This window comes from Dromaius novaehollandiae, chromosome 3 (assembly GCF_036370855.1).
Source record: "Dromaius novaehollandiae isolate bDroNov1 chromosome 3, bDroNov1.hap1, whole genome shotgun sequence".
Taxonomy (NCBI): domain Eukaryota; kingdom Metazoa; phylum Chordata; class Aves; order Casuariiformes; family Dromaiidae; genus Dromaius; species Dromaius novaehollandiae.
Window position 1 is genome coordinate 72,746,954 of NC_088100.1, and position 20,714 is coordinate 72,767,667.

General features: G+C 40.9%; 1 protein-coding gene across 6 annotated transcripts in view; it reads right to left on the minus strand.

Moving 5' to 3' along the window:
• Window positions 1-20,714, minus strand: part of LOC112983271 (SAM and SH3 domain-containing protein 1) — a 565,928-nt gene that overhangs the window by 30,559 nt on the left and 514,655 nt on the right. For 5 of the 6 annotated variants that reach the window (XM_026100264.2, XM_026100262.2, XM_064509184.1 and 2 more), the window contains 4 exons: window positions 19,567-19,653; window positions 18,176-18,288; window positions 16,370-16,471; window positions 1,506-1,638 (listed from right to left, as the gene is read on the minus strand). In XM_026100264.2, the coding sequence (XP_025956049.1) occupies window positions 1,506-1,638; window positions 16,370-16,471; window positions 18,176-18,288; window positions 19,567-19,653 (435 nt within the window). The remainder of the gene's footprint in view (window positions 1-1,505; window positions 1,639-16,369; window positions 16,472-18,175; window positions 18,289-19,566; window positions 19,654-20,714) is intronic. The other variant, XM_064509183.1, reaches the window with a different exon arrangement.

Here is a 20,714-nt window from a genome sequence, read left to right on the forward strand (position 1 = left end):
AGTGGAAAAAATCTGGAAGTAACTGGGACACTTAAGTGAAAGAGTGAGGGAGAAAAGGAAATAAGGAGATGAAATAGAATTTGAAACAGAGGTGAAGAGCTCTGAGAGAGGGAATTGGAGCAAAATGGTCAGTTAACACAATAAAGAGAAAGTTTAGTCAAACTGTAGGAAGCTGTCTCACATCCAGAGGCCCTGTGCGGGCTGTTTCTGCAGCTGCTCCCACCACTGAGGTCTTTGGCTGATGGCTCCCTGCAGCCTTCCACACCCAGGCCCACAGGGTGGGAGAGGAAAGGCAGCTCTTAGGTCCTTCTTTCCCCAGAGCAGGGAAAATATGGCCCTGTTTTGCCCCTTCTCATAAACCATGTTTTTGCTGCTGAGGTAACTCAGTTTTTTACACCCTATTTTTAAGCCCCCTTTGTCTCCCCTACGAGGTGACAACAAAATCTTCTCAGACCACGCTAGCTGCCCTGTCCAGAGCTCTAGACTGCCTGAGCCTTTCACTCTGGCCAATAACATGACCATCATATAAGAAAGAGGCAGGCTAAATCCTAAATTTGCTGACAGCATCCTACCACATGCCTAAGAAGACGCACAAGTTCTCCTTTAATACACTAGAAAGGAACATAATATGACTCACTGAAGCTGAAGGGAATCACAGCATATGATCCTGGAAAGGCCACTAACATATGTGAGCATCCGCAGCTCCAGTGAGGACTTCAGCAGAACTTGCAGAGAGATGACTGAGGCTCAGGCTTCGTTAATCTGAGTGCTCACATATGGATACAGTTCATCTAATTCTGCAGCATGGCATTCCCAGGAGGTGAACTCTGTTCCCCTTCTCCCCACCCTCCTCTTTCTCCATTCTTTCTTTCTTTCTCTCTCTCTCCCTCCCTGTCTCTTGTCAGCATGGCTCATTCAGAAACCAAACTGTGAGGAGGCTTCCCCAGAACTAGCAGTTAATACTGCATGAAGCAGCAACTATCCCACAAGAATGTCTAACAGTTTCTGTACTTCTGCCACAGGATGATGCCATGTAGTGCAGCTGTGCTACTAGCCAGCCATTCCCCTCCCAAAACTTTAAGAGCTTCACCTGCGCAACATTCCTACAGCAAAGTGCCCCAGGCCTCAGAGGAGGGAACAGAGTTGAGGCTGCTGTGCTTACCTCCTTGCAACACTCATGGGGCAGCTGCCTGGAATTTCTCCTACTCATTCCCTCTATAGCAGCACACAGTGCAGGGCATAAAACATAAACCAAGTTCTAATCTCCTAATGAAAGGCTCTGGGAATAGCAGATCAGCAATAACCACATCCTAGACTGTCCCTTCCCTCCTTTTACAGTCTCAAATTGTAATTACTTGGGTAATGCATGCACCATAAAAAAGGCAATCTTTTTCATTGCCCCGTAAGTGCAGTCCGCCCCTCCTCTCTCCTCTGCTTTCTGTCCCCTCTCAACAGAAAAATATATTCACACATTCACTTTTAATCATAGGTACTTTGCTTTTTACCTTCTGTGCTGGGTTTTTTCATTTCTTCCACTCTTATGAGTTTCTTCCGGACTCTGCGAGTAGAATTTACCAGCTTGTGCAACCTCTTAAACTTCACCGACTCCTCTGTTTCATCATCGGATTGTTCTCTTGACTGGCAAAGAAACAAAGGGAATATTAATAAAGTAGTTGCTCCACGGCTTGCTCCTTCAGGTCAAGTTAACCCAGCTCATCTGCTGCTCTGTGTCAATGCAGCTCTGTAACTGGTGTTATATTTTCATCCCAGGTCAGAGAGAAACATTTAAACTACTGAGGGTTTTCTTTCTTTCTTTTTTTTTTTTTTTCTTTTTCTGAAAGTTTGACATACCATTTTGATTTCTAAATGTGTGCAACGTAAGATCCTAGGCATTGAAATTCATTCCTGCCCTTGTCTTTCTTCCCATGCATTGTGTAATAACTACTTCCACGTCCTCTCTCAGTATGTTTCAGGCAGGGCTCTTTCCCAGGGCTCTTCTTACCATACCAGTTATGCTCCTGTGGTTTGGGTCAGTCACTGGTCTGTCTGTCTGGCATCTCAGAACTTGCTGTTTAAACCTGGTTATAAACAGCTTCTCCAAACTGAAACTCTGTCATTGACTTCTTCTCTTTTTTCCCCCAATCTTCCCAGAAAATCAAAAACAGCAGCACAAGAAAGAGACGGGAAGGAAATGGAAGGAGGAGACCTCATCTGCCTCATTCAGAAACTGCCACAGCTACAAAATATTCCTTTCCTCCTCCCTGCTCCTTACTCCTGCTGCAGGCTCTCCAGGCTGGAATCGAGATGGACACGGCATTCCTCCAGCACTGACCAAGGGAAAACTCTGACCTTTGCAGATATACAGTACAGTCCATATTCCCCAGCATCCCGTTTCATTTTGCATCTGATCCAGTATGCTCAGTTCCAGCTGTTTTCCCTCAAGTATCAAGCATTACAGAGACAAAAAAAAAATTCTCCCTCTCCAGCAGCAATGACACAACAAGCTGAAACAATCCATTCCTTGTGCAGGAGAAGACAACTTCAATTTCGAGCCAGACCCAACCTTCAATGTGCTACTTCCTCTGTTTTAATCTGTTCAGAAGGAGAAAGGAGCGGAGGGGGTCGGGGCGCAGGGCGGCAAGCAGGAGTCTCCCGCTCCTCCCGGACAGCCCTGGCACTGTGCACTGCACATTCCTGCGCGCCGCCGGGCTCCAGCTGGAGCGCGCCGCACGCTGTATACCTTACTTGGTGCTCGGGTGCGCTCCCAGCCAATTCACTGCGCTCTTAATGGTCAGCTCGTTGCAATCTTAATGCAACTTCCTGTCAGCGAAGCTAGCTGGCTTTCCTGACCGCTCTGCTCTGTTTCTCCTTCTCCTCAACAAATTTTAAAAAAGTAAAGATCCCGAGAAAACACGAGGCAATAAAAAAACCCAATCCCTTTCTCGTCCCTAACAAAAACGCTGTCTTTGCTTTACCAGAGACTGAATAAAAGACAGGCGCAAATATAAAAATGTTTTTCTGCTTTTCAAATATACTCAAATATCAGGATGTGGTAATAACTGTGCTTGCCATGGGACAGGACACCAGTGAGCAGCTGTATACGCACAAGTACGTTTTCAAAGGCGCAGACAGTGCCTGAAGGAATCAGCACAGCTTTGAAAATCTACTGCACAGGAATACGTTTTACAATGCCACAGCAAACTTCAGCCGCTGTCTGCAAGGACACTGTCAATTACCGATTTCCCACAAATTTCATATTATTCCAAAACAAGAAGGAATACCAAATGGACCACATGTGGCAGTACGAATTGCCATTCTGCCATCCAAAACCTACAGGAATGCATTTATTATGGGTCCTAAGTGGCTAGACAATTAACAGTCTTCCTTCAGGAAGATGAAGGCAGTAAAGCGGATTAAGAGACTTGTTTATGTCAAGATAGATTAAGCTGCAGGATGAGCATTAGTTCAGAGATTACAGCTGGGAGAACTTGGTGACATGTCAAACAACAAGACATACCCTGTCAGGCATATTTAGATAAGATGAAGAATAGAATATTGTCTGTAATTAAGAAGTTCAGGCAAGACTTTTTAGGCCATTAAGCAATCCTGGCAAGCAAGCATCATGCAAACTCTGCACTCAAAATATGTTTATTTTAAATGCAATTACTTTAAGTCATTTCTTTCCTTCATTATTTTTCATATAGCCTTGGTCTGCAAGACTTATAACACTTACAACACTGCTTCTAACACTGCGAGCTCTGTCAGATTTGGAGAATAGCTCAAAACCAATCCTCCAACCCAGGATTTCACTGAAGAATAAGAATGCTGACTTACAAAATCACTGGTCTTATTTTGGCCCACTGGTATCCAATAAAAACCTGTTCCCCTCTTTGTCTTGTATGACAATCCACCAAAAAAAAAAGAGAAAACACTTTAAAATGCCTGACATCTGCATTCACTATTAACACAGTGAAAGCGAGCATCCAAATAGTTTTAGTACAGGATACTGATGCCAAATCTGAGTGGTTGATACAGTGGGTCCCTACCACACTTTAAAATAAATACAGTAACATCATAAAAAGAGCTAGCTGGTATTTCCTGAAGTTTCGGGACTCTCTGCATCCTTTGTTCCAGCAAGCCAAGGCTCTTCGCATGCAGTGACAGATACTTCCTAGCTCTGATGCTCAGCTGAAAGATCTGAGAACAGCTTGTATTTAACAATGGGAACCACTGGGTAATACTTTGACTAAAAACAAAATCAGAGTCTCACTAGCAGTCTGTTCCCTCTCATACTGGGCAGCGTGTGGCATGGAAAATCTTTTCTAAAGGAAAAGGATGGTTAATAACTCCATGCAAAAAGACCGAAAAACATCTGTCACTATGCCAGTGGTGCTTGTCAGGAAACTTTCTTGTCAAATAGCGCTGATTCCTTGAAAACGAGACTGTTTGGGGAAAGGACTATTTTCGATTCACTTCCTGTTTTTGAAACAATTGAAAAAAACTGAAATTATCAAAATGTTCCCTTTTGGCATACAAAGTTTAGTTTTTCAGTGCAAGCAGCTTTTCTTTTACAGCTAATATTAAAAAGGAAAAAAGAAATGCCAAACATTTAGGCTGAAGTGACATATTTGGAAATGATCAAACTTAAACATTTTCACCTATCCAACCCACTTCTCCCCCTGCTTTCAAGATCACAGAGATTGTTGTTGTTGTTGTTCCTGATTTCAGATGGGAAAGTTATCCTAATCTCAAGAATTCCTGTGGGTTAGGAAAATGGTTTCCTGGACAGCCCTAGCAGCTACGCTTTGGCACAGAGTTTCAACGCAGCTTGCTGTCGGGGTCCCTCTCTTGCTCGCTCCCTCCTTGAAAGTTTTTCAATGCCCTGTAGCGCTACAAAAGACGAGGGAGTTTGTTAAAAAGGGGACGCGGTTGCAAATTGCTGCCCTGAGTAGAAGGACATCCAGGAAACGAAGGCGCTGCGCTGTGAGCGGCGCTGTGCTGCCGGGCACCACGCTGCAGGTGCCCCTACGAGGGCGGGCAGCGCCGGCACACCGCGGCTGCTGTGCTGCGCCCTGCGCCAGGCTATGCCCTGGTGCTGAATTTCAGGAGAGCGAACTCGCTGGGCAAACCGGCATCCCCCCGTACCTCCATCGCCCTGAGCCTTGAGTGCCTCGTGAGCAGGCCTCTCCGCATATTCCAAGGGGAAAACAAACGGATTTACAGTACTGTAAATAGGAACAACTTAATTTCCATCTTCTCCACTCCAAATTTTTTCCATCCAAAAGCCCATATGGCTCAACTTTTAATTATTTTGGCTAATGCTGTATGTAGTAATTCTGTGGTGAATGCTTAAGTGTTTCATTTCTGGTTTCCATGGCAATATTACATCAGATTGCAGACAGCTGGCTCCACAGTCTTAAACCATAACAAATTGACCAAGCCAATACACAAAATTATACTTGCTTTAAAGAGATAGCGCACCGCTCTGCTGCCGGGGCTACAGCGAAGCCTCTGGGGCCAATTTGGCGGCGCTGCTCGGGCGGAGGCTCCTTTCCCAGCTCCGCTTGGAACAAGTGCATCCCCGACACATCTGCAATGCTCTCACAGCACGGAAACCCCGCCAGCTTGGAGAGCTCCGCTACACAAATGCATGCAGGGCTACGGGGGAACAGGAACTAAATTAACAGCATCTGTAAATACCAAGGACTGCGTGCAGAGGACTGCAGCCACCATGTACCACATGGCTGGAAAAACACGGAGAGGCCAAGGCCCATCCCCACCGCACAGCTCTTCGCCACCAACAAACGTGGCCGTAAACCTACGGAGATGTTCTCAAATCCGCGAGAGAACAACCCCCTTTGCCAGCTCTATCACCTTGTATGCTTGGAATATTTTTCCTAACTGTTTATCTCTGAATGCCACGCGTTTCGTCATCTCATAGGTAAGAGCAAAGAAAAAAGCCTTACATCCAGGCCATGTACTTTGCTATTCCAGGAATTCTCTATAGGTCTGCTCCCAGCTTCCTCTTTGCCTTCTCTCCCACTTTTCTCACGCAGACTCTTTTCTGCCGTCCGCCCGGACCCCAGGCTCTGGAGGCAAGGCATACACCTCGCTCTGTAACTGCAAAGCATCCGGTCCACTTCACGTGCCATATAAAGAACAACAGCATAAAATCCTCACGTCCCCCTTTGAATCAGGGCTTTACACAGATGTACACGCACAAAAAGCTAACATTTATTAGGGTATTTGGATTTAATTGGCCAAATGTAAACCAGAAGTAAGTAGCTAGCTTTCTGCAGGACTACGCTTGGAAACGCTTCAGGGTTACAGCAGCAGTCTTTATAAAACATAAGATATGCAAAGTCTGCTAGCCAGGTCCTAATAAAAGTGTTGAAGAAATATTAGGATGGTATCCAGTTAAAGCTTCTATAAACGATTAATCTGTTTCAGCTTGGTAAACAAAAACATACATGACTTACACAAGCTGTATGAAGCCATTTAGAGAGATATTAAACTTTTACAATTCATTTTATGCCTGGTAACAGCTCAGCCCCAAATTGAAATCTCTAGGAAATCTCCAGTCTAAAAAACCAGTAAATCTCCTAATATCTGATTAAGTCCAAGCTGCAATTATTTTTGGCTATCAGGCAAGTCTTGTCCAGCAGAGTGGGGCAAATACACACATCCGGATTTATGCGCTGCGCATATCACACCAGCCGTTGTTAGCTCGCTTCAGAACTACGAGCTCTTGGATCAAGAGATTTTGCTGTTCACTTTAGGAGACGTGGCTACACGTGTCCTTTCTTCTTTCTCTCTAACAGGCTTTACATCCGCCAAAGAAAACAACCCTTCTAACTTTTTTTTTGTTAGAGATGCCTGGATAAAGTCAGAGACAGGAAAATAGAACAGAAGAGAGCTTAAAAGCCCACGGAAAGGAAGAGCAGAACCGAGAAAAGCCAAGCGTGCTGTGCTGTGCCTAACAATAACCACAAAAGCCTTTTCTCTTTCTCCCCCTCTGAAACAGGAGGCACATCCTCTCCACATCACGCTACACGCTCAGTGACTTACCAGCTTCGGCATTTATAGGCCTAAAGCTCAGTTTCGAGTAATTCCCCTGAGTGCTCAACTGCAGGCAGCTTCGTAACCCTAAAATTTAGGATTAGACCCTTCTTCTTTAGTATTGTATTCGCTTAGAATCCTGCGCACAAAATGTCTCTTCTTGTGGAGTTACATTATCAGACACCAAACTGGCTCCGATTCCAGTGCTGAATATGTAAAGAAGAAAAAAGCGTGATGCTGGACTCAATTAGCTGTTTTCTGCTCACTGATTGATTCCCCCAGTTACTCGCTAGCTGCATAACTTGCAAGAAAGGCATAAGTCATCAGCTCTAAGCAAATCTTCTATTCACCACAAGGAAAAAAGGGAGTGTTGTACATGGCAAACAATCCCTGTTTTCACTGACGAAGGCTTGCTGACCTCTTGCTGGCCTCCAGTTCCTTAATTACTGTCTATGGAATTTCAGTGAAAGAAAAAAAAAAAATACAGAGAATCTGTGCAAAGCCAGGACGAAGAGTGACCCTTAAACACTACCGCTAGAGTGGAGGCTGTGTCTATAGGAAATATAACTTAAGTCCTTTACCAGGCTCCTTTTATTTTCAATTTTTAATTCTTTTGACAAAAAGACCCCCAGAGAATTTCCCTTTATAAATGGCTAATTTGGCAGAAAAATAAACCTTGCCTCAATGTTTTTTAAATTAGTGAACTTAATTACTCTTTTGCTCATTTTGCAGTGCTAGAAAAAAATAACATCACTGTGAACTGGAAAGGCAAATGATGTTTAATTTAGAAATCTCAGATGGGTCTAAAACTTGCTATGTGCTGCTTTATGAAGCACTGCGGTGTGACTTTCAACAGACAGAGTTTCTCCTCCTAGGCTAGGTTCTCATCTCCCTTCCCAGGAAACAGACTGAGATGCTCAAGTGAACTGGCACTCCTTTTACATTCAACCATCATCCCAAACCTCGGGGCAAATCCCTACTTCAGACAATTCTGCTCAGGCACAAGCACAAACAAAACGTATACTAATTAGGAGCAGCGCTATCCATTGGTGGAAGGTAGTAGCAAAGGCATAGCACAGCAAAACCCTCTTTAAGCTGCAGAAATATTTCCTTTACCTTACAAGACCTTCAACGTCCAGGTAACCTGGGCTCACCCCAGACCAGTCACACAGTGAAACCATAGCAGGACTAACCATTTAGTTCTGATGACTGGCTGCTTTTTAATGAGCCACCCAGCCAAAAATACTTTCTCAGTTTTCTCCATCTTTGTGCTAATAACCATACAGCTTTCTGCTCCCTAGGGGTCATGTAAACTAGATTACTGGCTGGCTTTAGCTAGGCTCTTACCCTTGAATTTTACTTCAGCCCCAAAGCTCTGATGTAAAACCCTATGGAAAATTCTAAGCTTCAGATAAAACCAGCCAGTGTTCTCTAATTTCAGTAGCATACCGGCCCACATCAAGTGGAACATGACCGCGACTTCCTTGAAATATAACCCAGATTTCTCTAAAAGTTCATGGCCATGAGTGATACTGGTCTAAGTTTTGGGCTTACAGCTTGAGTTGTGAAGGTTTCAGGTTTCATTAAGAAAGTTTTGCAAACCTCTAATCACTGCAGGAGCTGTTTATAGGAAACCGTGTGAAGTTCAGACGTGATCATCCACATCATATTCTGAGATTAGGCAGAAAATTGCTTCCAGAATTTTAAGAAAGTTACAAGAGGTCAAAAATGCTTTTGCCACTTAACAAAATCAACTGCAAGAGTCTAAAACACATATCGCAAAGATTGTAAAAGTCTAAAAAACGTGGTGGTGTCAGTCCTCTTCGGTAAACTGAAGAAAGCAGGGATCCTACGTCTGTGTTTGCTCTGTGATTACTTACAAAGAAATCAAAGGAGCGTCCGATGGCTACGCTGGTGACAGATATATTACACGTTAGCGGGTGACGACATTGCTTGCTGAAATTAGTGGGAAATATTTGTCATAAGTAAGGAGAATGAAAAAATGTAGTTCTCCCAGGAGGTCTGTCTTGATACTAGAATAGCTGCTTAGGCAAATTCCTAGATGTTAACTGTTTCCAGGTTTTAGTTAAATAATTTTGAAAAGCACATTGCTGACATTTGCATCTGTAAGCCAGACACATTTCCTCACGGTGAATTGTTCCTCTCTCTGATTAGAATAATTAATTTTAATGACATTATGACTGTACTCGTGTACCACTCATCATCGGTGCATGTACGTGGCAGACTGAAGCTCTGCACTGCATTATTTCATATCTGCTACAACACAGCATTCCTTTGCAATGCTCCTGCAGCCTCTTTTATGCCTGGGAAAGAGGGTCTCTAACAAGGCTTTCTCAACTGCATCTTGCGTTTTGGCCTAAGAAGGCCTGCGGAGAATCCCTATTCTTTGGAGTATACTGCACCCCTCCTGAATGGCGTACACCACTGGCCCTGGTAACCAACCTCTCACCATTTCAGAAAACCAGGGGTAGAACAGCAAGACATGACATAAAGCAAAATTCCTATCACAGATCATTTAGAAAAAAAGAATAAAAGAGAGAGAGACCCCTCTAGTGAGGGGTATAGTAATTTAAATTACATTTTTACAGCATTCTCTAACAATTAAAGTATTAAAATCAGCATCATAACTGAGAGGAAGGAAACACCAGAGGCAGGGGGAGGCAAGTGGTAAACGACAGGAGCTCAATTAAAATTTTCTATTGTACCACAAGTAAAGATTATTCAGCCTGGGTCTGCCAAATAGGGCAATGAAACACATGGCTTTTGAGATTTCTAATTCTTGAACTGAGCAAGGCTTTGTTCCAAGTTAACAGGCTTGGTCCCAGAAAAGATGGGGGCTGGGAAACCACATTATGGTTTATAGCATCTCCTGCTGGATGATACATGCAGTGAGAGTGGTCACAGGAAAAAAAAGGTAAACCTGCCCCCTCTACTAGGTAATAAGCAGCAAATTCAGGCAGCTGCTCAAGGTTCAAAAGGCACAAAAAAGCGAAGTAACACACTGGAATGAATATTAGTTCAACTTGCCTTCCCAGCTCTGACCCTCCTCAAATATGCAGCCAAGCATTTTGTGGTATAGTAAGACAATTGGGCTTGTCTGAATGAAGCCAAAACACCGCTGGTTATGAACACGCTTAATTACAGGCATTGCCCGTGTGTTATTGCAAGTTCTCTTCTTTGAGTCACGATAGCAGGAACATCTTTCTTTGAGACCTTACTACAGACTAATTACATCAGACCAAATCCAGTCTACCAACACACACCTAGTTAAATGGTATCTGATGGCAATATGCACAGGTCTTCCACTGTAAATAACACTTAAAACAGAAGTGATTTAGTTTTATTTGTAAATAAATGTGTTTCAATTGCAGATTCCAAAATATACTGGAAAATTTCAGACTGAATAGGTAACAAAGCCTGCAGTGTTTTCAGAAAACAAATAAAAACACATCTACGATCTCCTGTTCTGCTATCATCACTGCATGGTACTGATCTAACTTCAAACTTTGTGTTGTGTCCTAGAAACTATAATGATGATTTGTGTTTCTCTTGTGAAGACTTCTGTGGGTTACTATACCCATGGGAAACTCTGTTCTTGTGCATGGATAGAGATGGGGGAAAGATCATAACAAAACATGCTGTAATTTTTTTGCTACTGGCTTCTACTGCGAAGTGCTGAACATCTCCCATGAGATCCATGGAAAATAAGGACAGCCAGTGCCTCCTGGGAGCAGGTCCCTGTGTTAGACATATAATGTGGGAATTTTGCAATATCATCTTGAAGCTGGGTCTTATTAGCAGCTTTTTCTACATCATACCTATTTCTAAGCAGTAACATTACTATAAGAAAGTGGAGAGCAGTAATAAATATATCATCCAACCGAAGCACATCAGTGCCTGTCGGAAATCTTAACACAAATTGGGTCACTAGACTCCTTGAAGCAAAGATGAAAGCTCTGCATTCATTCATAGGCATGCTCAGCATTAGCCCCCCTCCACTACTTCAAAGAGCATACAGGCCCTGGAGGGGGCAAGAAGCTCTTCAAGCAGCAGTGAAACACAGAAACATCCTCTTCCACCCTTAAGCCTTTGATGGGAAAAAAATAACTTAAAAAAAATGGTAAGTCTTGCGATAACAGCAAAAATGGCCTAATGTAGTGCATGAATATCTAGATTATCTGCAATGAAACCAGCTTTCAGAATGCTCAAATTATCTATCCTGTTTCAGTTTAAACACTAGTGCTTAAATTACAAATTCTCATCATATCCTAGTGTCCATTCATGCTAAATACTGGTTCCCAATATTCACTGACTTTTAACTTAGTTCTAATGAGTTACACTGACTATATTAAAAGAACATGAAGAGGGCTTTTTCACATCTATTGCAATATAGTCTTATATTATTAGCAGTAATAATGTGAACAACTGGTTAAAGGCTTCAAGAATACATCAGTAATAAAAATAAAAATCAATCTAAAAACTGCTGCATGTAGAAAGCATCAGCAAACTGAATCACTGAAATACAATATAACCCGGCATAACATGCATTTACTATAGTTATTCTTAGATTTACTCTGAGGTAATTGGTTCTATAGAAGTTATATTGTAATTATTTCTTTTCTTCTCACTCTTCACATTTACCAATGAACACAGTAATAACTGTAGTAAGTCAGAGATAATTTTATCAGACTAAGTCTTTTATCAGACTTAGCTTTATACCAATAAGGGAGCAGGTGCATAGGCAATACAATCCTGATTCAACAGTTACAGCATACCTCTAATTCAAGTGAATAGGACTCAAAGTCCATTCTAGTCCATTATTTTGTCTTTGACAATGGTAGTAGATACAAAACAAATACTGAACATTCTTTTAATTTTTAGCCCCATTAAACAACTTAATAAATGAAAATGTCCTCAAGAAATAACACAAAGACCAGGAACAACAAAAAATTATTTCCCTCTGGCTAGAGTTATTTCTGTGTGGACTCAATTTGTTGCCTCCTATTATGAAATGGATCAATACAAGACAATAGTTGGAGATTTGCACTGTATACCTCCAATTTTGCAGAACTGCTGCCACTCTCTCCAAAGAAAATAAATGGGATGTGAATTCAGTACTGATAAAGGTGCCATGTCGACAGTCCTGGGTAAAGAAGATTTTGGAGGGCAGATAAAACAGCAATGTCGGCTGAGATAGGAATATCGCCTTATCCGGGAACTGCACTGTTGGAGCACTTCTGCTGGAGGGAGATGCTTATTTTTCCCCAGGCTCATGAGTTTTATGGCCTCTCTACTGGGATTGATAAGGACACACAGAGCAGGAGGGGATGCTGGAGAAGTGTGGCACAGCTTGTTGAGGCACTCTTCAAATAAAGATCTGTTACACTATCTGGAAGGTTGTGTTAATGAGTTCTGCATGGCTGACCATTATTTGCTGATCAAAACTGAAAAACAAAAACCCAACCAATGAGACCAATAAAATAGTTCAGTCCAGTGATAATTACAACTTCAGTTTACTTGCTTCTACAGAAGATGGCAGCAAAGTTAATCAGCGGTTCGTTTTAGTGACGGTGTATGTATTATATACAGTTGGGTCATGGCCTCCCTCCTGCTTCTCTCCTTCCCGCCACTTCTGCATCAAATATGACAACTGGTACCAACCAGCAGTCTTTCAGCAGAGGGCACAGAAAAGGATTTATACTGGTTTATCCTAATATTGGTCCTCCAAGCTGGGCTGGAGCCCTATAAACAGAGCAGTTGAGGATGGGGGTAAGACACAGTGATTTTAGACTTCTGCTTGAGATGAACAGAGCATTTCAGCACCCCAGAGTTATCAAATGAGCTTCTATCTTTAAGAAGCATAAAGGGCACCTCACTATAAAGAAAGAATGTGATACAATTTTGAAATCCTCTCTTCCCCTGGACTTTCTGACTCCCAAGGACAAATAGGCCCTTATCTAAAGTCCAAAAAGGGATTCATTTGTAATCTGCACCTGCTTTACATCCCAATACTTGGCAAGAGGCAATGAAAGCCTGTCTAGAGAGTTGCTGTGAGCAGCCTTCATTCCAACTGAGATGAAAAATAAACACTCAGAAATAAATTTGTGAAAAAAACTTTAGGAGTGTTAGATTTGTGATACATGATGAAAAACAGTTGCAACTCCCTTCCCACACTAGCAAACATAAACCGGCATACTTTGTTGTGAAACAGAACGGACATACAGCAGTGAGCTCGAAAGCTACAAACTGCTCTGAAGTGGCAGAGAACCAAGTCACCTACTGGCTTAGCATGGCTTTTGTTTGTTTGTTCCTTAAAAGCAACCGCACAGGACATACAACTAACAGCACACAAACGACATCAGACTGCCTCCCTTCAGATGCCGAGGAGATGACCCCTCAATCCTTTCTCAGCTTCAGGATGTAATTTTCTAAGGGTATGAAATGCAAGTTTCCATTTCCTGGAACATTAATCTAAGAGGAGGAGCTGGGAGAAAGAATCTTAAAATTTTTAAAATGAGATTAGCTAGTATCAATGCCAGTGCTGTTAGTCATAAACACATGATAGCTTTACAAGTTAAAAAACAACAGCAACAATTGTGGTCATCTTTTCAAAAAAAGACAAACAACAACTAATGATCTTTGCCCTTTAGATGTTATTTTGTAGCTGGTTGTTGTCATGTCCTAGGCAGAACTGACTTGACAGTATGGAGTACTTAAACACTTGCAGCTCTCCAGACCCTCTGCCTTCATTCTCAGATTCTCCCTTGGCTTAGATTCCAGCATCTTTTTCTCCCTGCAATGTTGTCTGTGGGCAAAGTTAGACCAAGATTCTCCATAAGGACATAATGACCCAACCTCCCAAGTCCTCCCAACTAGCAGCAAGTCTCCTCTTCCTGGAAAGATAAAAAGATAGCAAACAAACAAACAAAAAAAGCCATTATACTAGTCTCCTGAGGTCTCTTAAATCCCCAAGGTTACTGAACAAATGCAGGGCAAGTAAACTAAAAAAAGTAGAGAAAAATTATGCCTTTCCTAAATTTTCTCTGTTTGCCATTATCCTGCAGTTCACTTTTTCATTTGTGCATACAAAACATTCACAAAATGATCAAGTATGATCACAATATTCCATTAAAATCTGCCTAGTAACAATTTGTCCATGAGACTGAAAACACAAGAAAACAGGAAAAATGCCAACAAAACCAGAAGAGCATTGCTCGAGGATTTCTAATTCAAACCAGAAATTTCAGTTTCAGTGACTGATATTTTAAACTACTTTCTGAGGTTAGAAGGCAGAGGGCTATCTAACAGAATGTTTTTAAAATATGGAAAAACATCTTTGCTTCATGGCCTCTATAAAATGAATGTGGTGGATTTAAGTTTAGTTTCCAAAATCTCATTGTACAAAGCACACGAATGGCACTGAAAGTCAACGTATTTGGCAAAGAAAGGGCTCAAAGACAGAAGTATCTCTGCACCTTTCAAAAATTAGTCATTTTAGATTAACAGAAATATCCTTTGGCAAAGCAGTCTGGGTGAACACAAGCCCTGTCTCTAGACATATCTGCATTCCTTGGTTTTCTCCCTCTTGCATGGCGATTATAGCCCAAAGTCTTTCACCTCAGTTTATCCTAGTTTCTTTTTGGTCCGCAAAAAAAGAAGCCAAGCTGATTTTTGTTTTAACAGGAATCCTCATTTCTGCACATTATCTGATTTTCCCTTGAAGGTACGCAGTTTCACAGCTTCTGTTAAATGCAACTGGGATAAATATTAACAGCAAAGGCAAAAATCTTCAAAGGTGTTTTGAACTATGGAATAGAGAACCCATACAGAACTTAGCAGGAAGATGCTTAAAATCTCATCAGAAGAGCAGAGAGATGCAACTTGGATCAAAGTGTAAAGACAGCTAAGGAAAACAATTTCAGAGAAAAGATGCCAAGTCATTCTATTACAGAGAAAATACTGAGTCACGTTTTGTCCTCAGAGGTGTGCACAGCTCTCAGTAACTTCAACACAAGAGTAAACCACTGTCATAAGATCTGAGAGAGCAACGCAGTATCCCTCTGAGCTACGACCAAGGCGAATGAGTTTCCAAGCTCTTATGCTACGAGTACCTTAACCAAAGTCCTTAACAGGGGAAAGTTCAGATTATAAATACTAAGGAGGAATAGATCAAGACAGCTTTTACCCAGATAAACAAACAGTGCAGGGGAATCAGGATCCTTCCTTCCCTATTCCTCCCACATTTCTGATATATCAGAAGAGAGTATAAGGCAACATCAATCCCCCCTGTTCTCTCATCTAACTGAAGAGGGGCGTCTTCCTCTTTCTTTTTTCTTTTTTCTTTTTTAATACAGGCAAGAAAATCTCTCTCTACCACAAAATATTTTAAACATCTCATAAAATGACATAGCATTCCTCTCTTCATTTAGGAAGGAGATGCCAACTGTCTGCTACTTTTAGCAGGAAATTCCATTGACAATAAAATAAATAAATCAATCAATGGGCTCAAAGGCCTATGATTCAATTATATGGGCTACAAAGAGCTTGGATTTGACAGCCAAATGTGTTCATCTGTAAGATTTTTTTGTGAACTTTCAATTAGAGAAATGAAGGGAAATAAACTACTCAGTGAAAATGAAGATTTTTGGAAGGAAAAAATAATTAATTCAGTATGGCGCGACACAAAGACTGTCTGGTGTCCATAAAAACAAGAGAAGCTACACAGCTCAGAAGTAAAAATGAGGGAGGAAAGCAGCCTTACTGTTTACGGGTCTGGCAAAAACTGCAAATACTCTGGGCTGAGAGTTAGCAAATGCAGAGCTGGAACTGTTTACAAGCAGCAGGCAGCTAGGACTTTGACCCTCAACTAGGATGCATCAACAAGCTCTAGGAAGGCCTAAGAAACTCTGCTGATTTACAGTAACTGAGAAGTAAAGTGTAACGGTTCCCTCTAAATAATCAAAAAGCCTTTTCTGTTTGTTTTGGAAAACAACTATTTTTGCCTAGTATCACTTGTGTTTCAAAAGCTCATTGACAAAGGGCTGTATTAAAAAGAAATGTGATTATGTATACAGTTAAAGTTGATCTTTGTCCACAACACCAGACCTTGAAGATTTTAAATCCATGTTAAAGATTTTCTGCTGACAGAACACAGCAGCGCAAGGTCAAAAAGTGCATAAGCTGCTATATAGGAAATCACCATTGTAAAACAGGCTACTTTTGGACCGCAATAAAAGCTGTAAAATATTAAATGATACTGTAGAGCTGTATCAGAAGGACAGGTACTTACATTACAATTGGAAGACCCATCAAATGTTGAGTAAGAACCATCAGGCCAATCTGCAGCATCTACCGTACTTGATTGCCTGTGCTGGGCTTCATACTCCTTCAGCTGAAATTTGAAAAGACAGAGTGAACGTTTTCCAGTGAGAAGAAACTATCAATCTTCATAAAAGAGCAAGAATCAATGTCCTTTCAGGCTTTTTTCCATATCACTGTGGAACTGGGAAACTCAGAACTTTTGCACTGCATCTGTCACTTGTTTTTAAACTGAAATTTGTGTGTTTTAGAATCCAAAGAGTTTTCATGATGAGATATAACTTTTTATAAAGGAAGTGATCTGTAAACACTGAATTTTCATGAACAGTGGTTCACAAGATGTGTGTTACACATCTCCATCTCAGAAGCACAAGTTACACTGGACAAACTAAACCACAACAGTCTACCTATCTCCTTCATAAAGAAAATTATCTACAGTGAGAGACGAGATCTCTCATAATCATAAAACTAAGACCATTTTTCTCATTTTCCAATAAAAGGCTTAAGACATAAAAACTAATCCCACTGGAGTCAAATTGTCCAGAAGACCAGACAAGAACTAATGATATCACAGAAATAAAAGTTACTGCTAGTAATTCAGACCACTAGAGGGAATCAATGCCAGTACATATATTGCACTATATAGAATAGGTGCGATCCTCTTCCCACAAAACTTTCAACTGCAGAGAAGTCAAAGAATTCTCAATATTACCTCTTGTTAATTTTAAAATTTTGGATTTTTTTCATTATATGATACCCAGCAAAGGGTTATTTTCTTCAGACAACAGAACTTTATCTTCTATGATAATCTATTTCAAGATGTAATGTGTAAGAGTCCAATTCAGCATCAGACTCATATTTTCTGAACCCCAGGTGCCCATACAGAATACTGTTTCATCACAGTATTTCGCACATGGGAACAAAATCAAGAGTGGTAGGGAAACTTTAACAGTGACCTTTCAGCTCCTGAACAATTAAAATCTCAGCCTTATTCCTGCTCAAATACAATCCTTCATGGTTATTTTTCCTGGGGTTCGTTAACATTCAGATTTTGTAAAGAAACAGTTGTGTCAGCTACTGCATTTAACAAAAAATACATCTGTTTTCATTTTAATGTCAAATGCCAAAAATGGCTGAATATGTTTTCCTGAAGCTTAATAAAACAAAACACCACCTTTTCAGCTAAAAAACAAGCAGAAGAAATTTCAGCTTAAAAGTTAGTATTTTATAAAATTTTAATGGGTGAAAATGGAAGTCTTTGATCAAACTGCCCTTTAGCGATAAGTAGCACAAAAATGGTAAGAAGAAAATCCATTCTGAAGAAAATAAGGCAACCCCAGCAACACTTGAAGCATTTCTTTTACTATTTTTAAAAAAAACCTATGAACATGTATGAAAAATAAGAGATACTACAAGCAGGATCTGTCTCCCTTAACTTTAGACATCTGCAATGTAAATATCTACACTTTAGCTTTTCCCTGACTAGCTCCCTTTATAGCCAGTGGGGAGAAGTAAGAGCTTTTAGGATTCAACTCATCTGCCATACATTAGACATCTACTTTCAGCTGAGATGACTCCCACCTTTGGTTAGCTAAATCTCACTTTTCCCATAAACAAAGAAATCGCCATCTAATTCATACTATCTAGTGAGATGGAATAAACGGGCAGGTTTTCTCCCCTTCTCCTATCCTTTCTGAGCAACTGCAAACTCCAAACTGCCGTTTCCTACATCCTAAAGAATCTCTCTCAAGGAAACTAAAATGTGCACATATCATACCCTAGCAAGTGCTTCCTCAATGGTGATCATCTTCTCTTTGACCATCATCATCAGCTGGATCCGTTCCTCATCGCTCATTGTGATCTCGCTGGCCACATAACCTACATCCTCTCCTGGAGAGAAAAAGGAAAGAGATAACAAGCATGTGTAGGAGGTCATGCATGGAGAGAGGAGTATATTGAAATTGGATTTCACCCAATGCCCTGGAATCTGGTTGCCACATGGATCTGGCTGGCCAGAACAGGCCTTCCCCAGAGCAATCTCATAGTATGATTTGAACAGTACAACCTAATAAGACAATGATAAGCTTACTGACAAGCTAAGTAAATTAGGGCTACAAAACTAAGTCTACTTTGACACTGAAATCAAGAGAGCATGACAAGGAGAAACAAAATGTGACCCAAATCATCAGGTGGTTATCGACCTTGAAGTCATTTGAGACAAGAATCAAAAGAAAAGAGAAAGCGCTAGAACTTAGCTGTGAGGAATACTGTAGTCTGTTGCTACTGTAGACGCAATACCTTTCCAGGAATGGTGCAGCGAGCCCTCCCAGCCGCAGACAGGCCACGTTGCTCAATCTGTCTAGACTACGGAACTGGCAACTGAGTTGACACAAGGTGTTGGATGTGTTTGGCCTCCCAAATCCACAACCTGTCCGCTTGGTATAAGCTTGGCATGTTAACACGGACAGTTAGAACTTATCTGGAGAGCAGACAAGGATCCATGCTTAACTGACAGTGTAAACGTGCCCCTTTTCAACCTCATAAATGGGTTCCTGTCATCTTTCACAATCTATTTGAACACAGACATAGTGATTTGGGGAAGCATCTGTTTGCAACATAAGGATCTAACAGATACACATGGGGAAAGAGTAATTTTCTTCATGAAGAAAAATATTTAAAGCAATGCACAGCTGTATCTCTGAGAAGTAATAGAGAAAGGGACCTGGCAATTTAAGTAGAATGGATTCTACATTTTCACTATTCACCAGATGCACTTTTATTACTCCTTCTTGTAGTGGCTTTTCCTGCAATGGGAGAAAGGCTGGGTTCAGGCCTAAAGTAAACAGGTCAAAGTAACAGAAAGTTACTCAAATCAAGTCAGGATCAGAAGGAAAAGCATCTGGTTAATTTACACATACTATTTATAAATGCACATGACTCTGTGTGTTTGTATGTGTGTATGTGTTCCATCAATGACACAGGTACCGCCAGGTATGAAGGCCTCCAGCTTCATGCAGTTGCAGCCTCACAGAATGCAACTCATCTTCCTGAGCTTTGCATATCTACAGACCTGTAACTGCCACACTTTTACAAATGAATTTTGCTCTTTTGTGATGTTTGCTCCTCATATTTTATACGGCTAGGTTGTGTGTCCTTAAAAGGATTTACCTTTGGAAGTCTGCCTAATTAGTCCTTTTTGGTTCTTTCGGAAATTCTGCCAAAAATATTTATTCTTCTTTTTCCAGTCTGGTTTCCCTAAAAGGAAAGTGGGAAGGGGGTGATAAGGGGAAGGGAAAGGAAAATTTTGGAAAGAAACATTAGTTAGTAAACACTAGAGAAGTTTTCGAGCATTAAGTTGTATTTTCTAAGTCAAAAACAAGAATAAAGAATCCCCAAATCTTCTGTTTTTCTTAATGTATTCTGTACTAGAACTACGCTGATGTATTTGTTCCAAGGAAATGCACATTCTTTGATAACTGCCAATGCTATAGGGGACTGAGAAAAGCCAGTAACTTACATATTTTGAACTATAAACAGAAAATATTTTAGATGCATTTTGATATTTGTAGAGCTGTTGATGTCAAGCCTGGAAGTGTTTTTGAAATGTTTTGTTGGTCTATTCTCTTTAGCTGAACCACAGTTTTGTAGCCTAAGCCACAAATCAGATAAGGAATTTTCTAACGTATGTCTGCGTATCTATACAGAAAACAAACATGTTATATACATATATATGTGTGTGTATCTATCTATCTATCCATCTGTATACACACTCACACATACACACACATATTTTGCTACTTGACATGAGAAATTTTATGAGATCATTAGCTATATCTGTGACTCCGGCACTTAGTGTTCTGGTACTGTACAAGGCTGGACTCCATCTCCATTAATATCAGATCTGTGTATTGCTTGATGACTCAGAAATATCTGTTTTAAAAAAGAAACAGGATCTGGATCAAGGGAGGACATACAATTATGTTCTATTGAACTAGCTAGGGTGCATGCTATAAAGTTAATGCCATCTGCAAGAGATGCCTTATCTGGTAGAAAGGCTACCGATACGGAGCTAGTTCATCACTCCACTTTTGAAAAATTCAGATGAACATAGTTTATACAGGGCCACTGCATTTCTGCATATGACTATAGCATTTTGGATCTTGCCCTAGGAGCACTAAAACTGGATTTACTGACTCTCTGAAATATAGCTCCAAATTAGACTCCGTGATGTATCAAGAAAAATTAAAAGAAAGCAGTTTTTCTTCCGCTCTTCAATGAACAAAATATATAAAAAATCCAGAATTTTATCAGTTTAA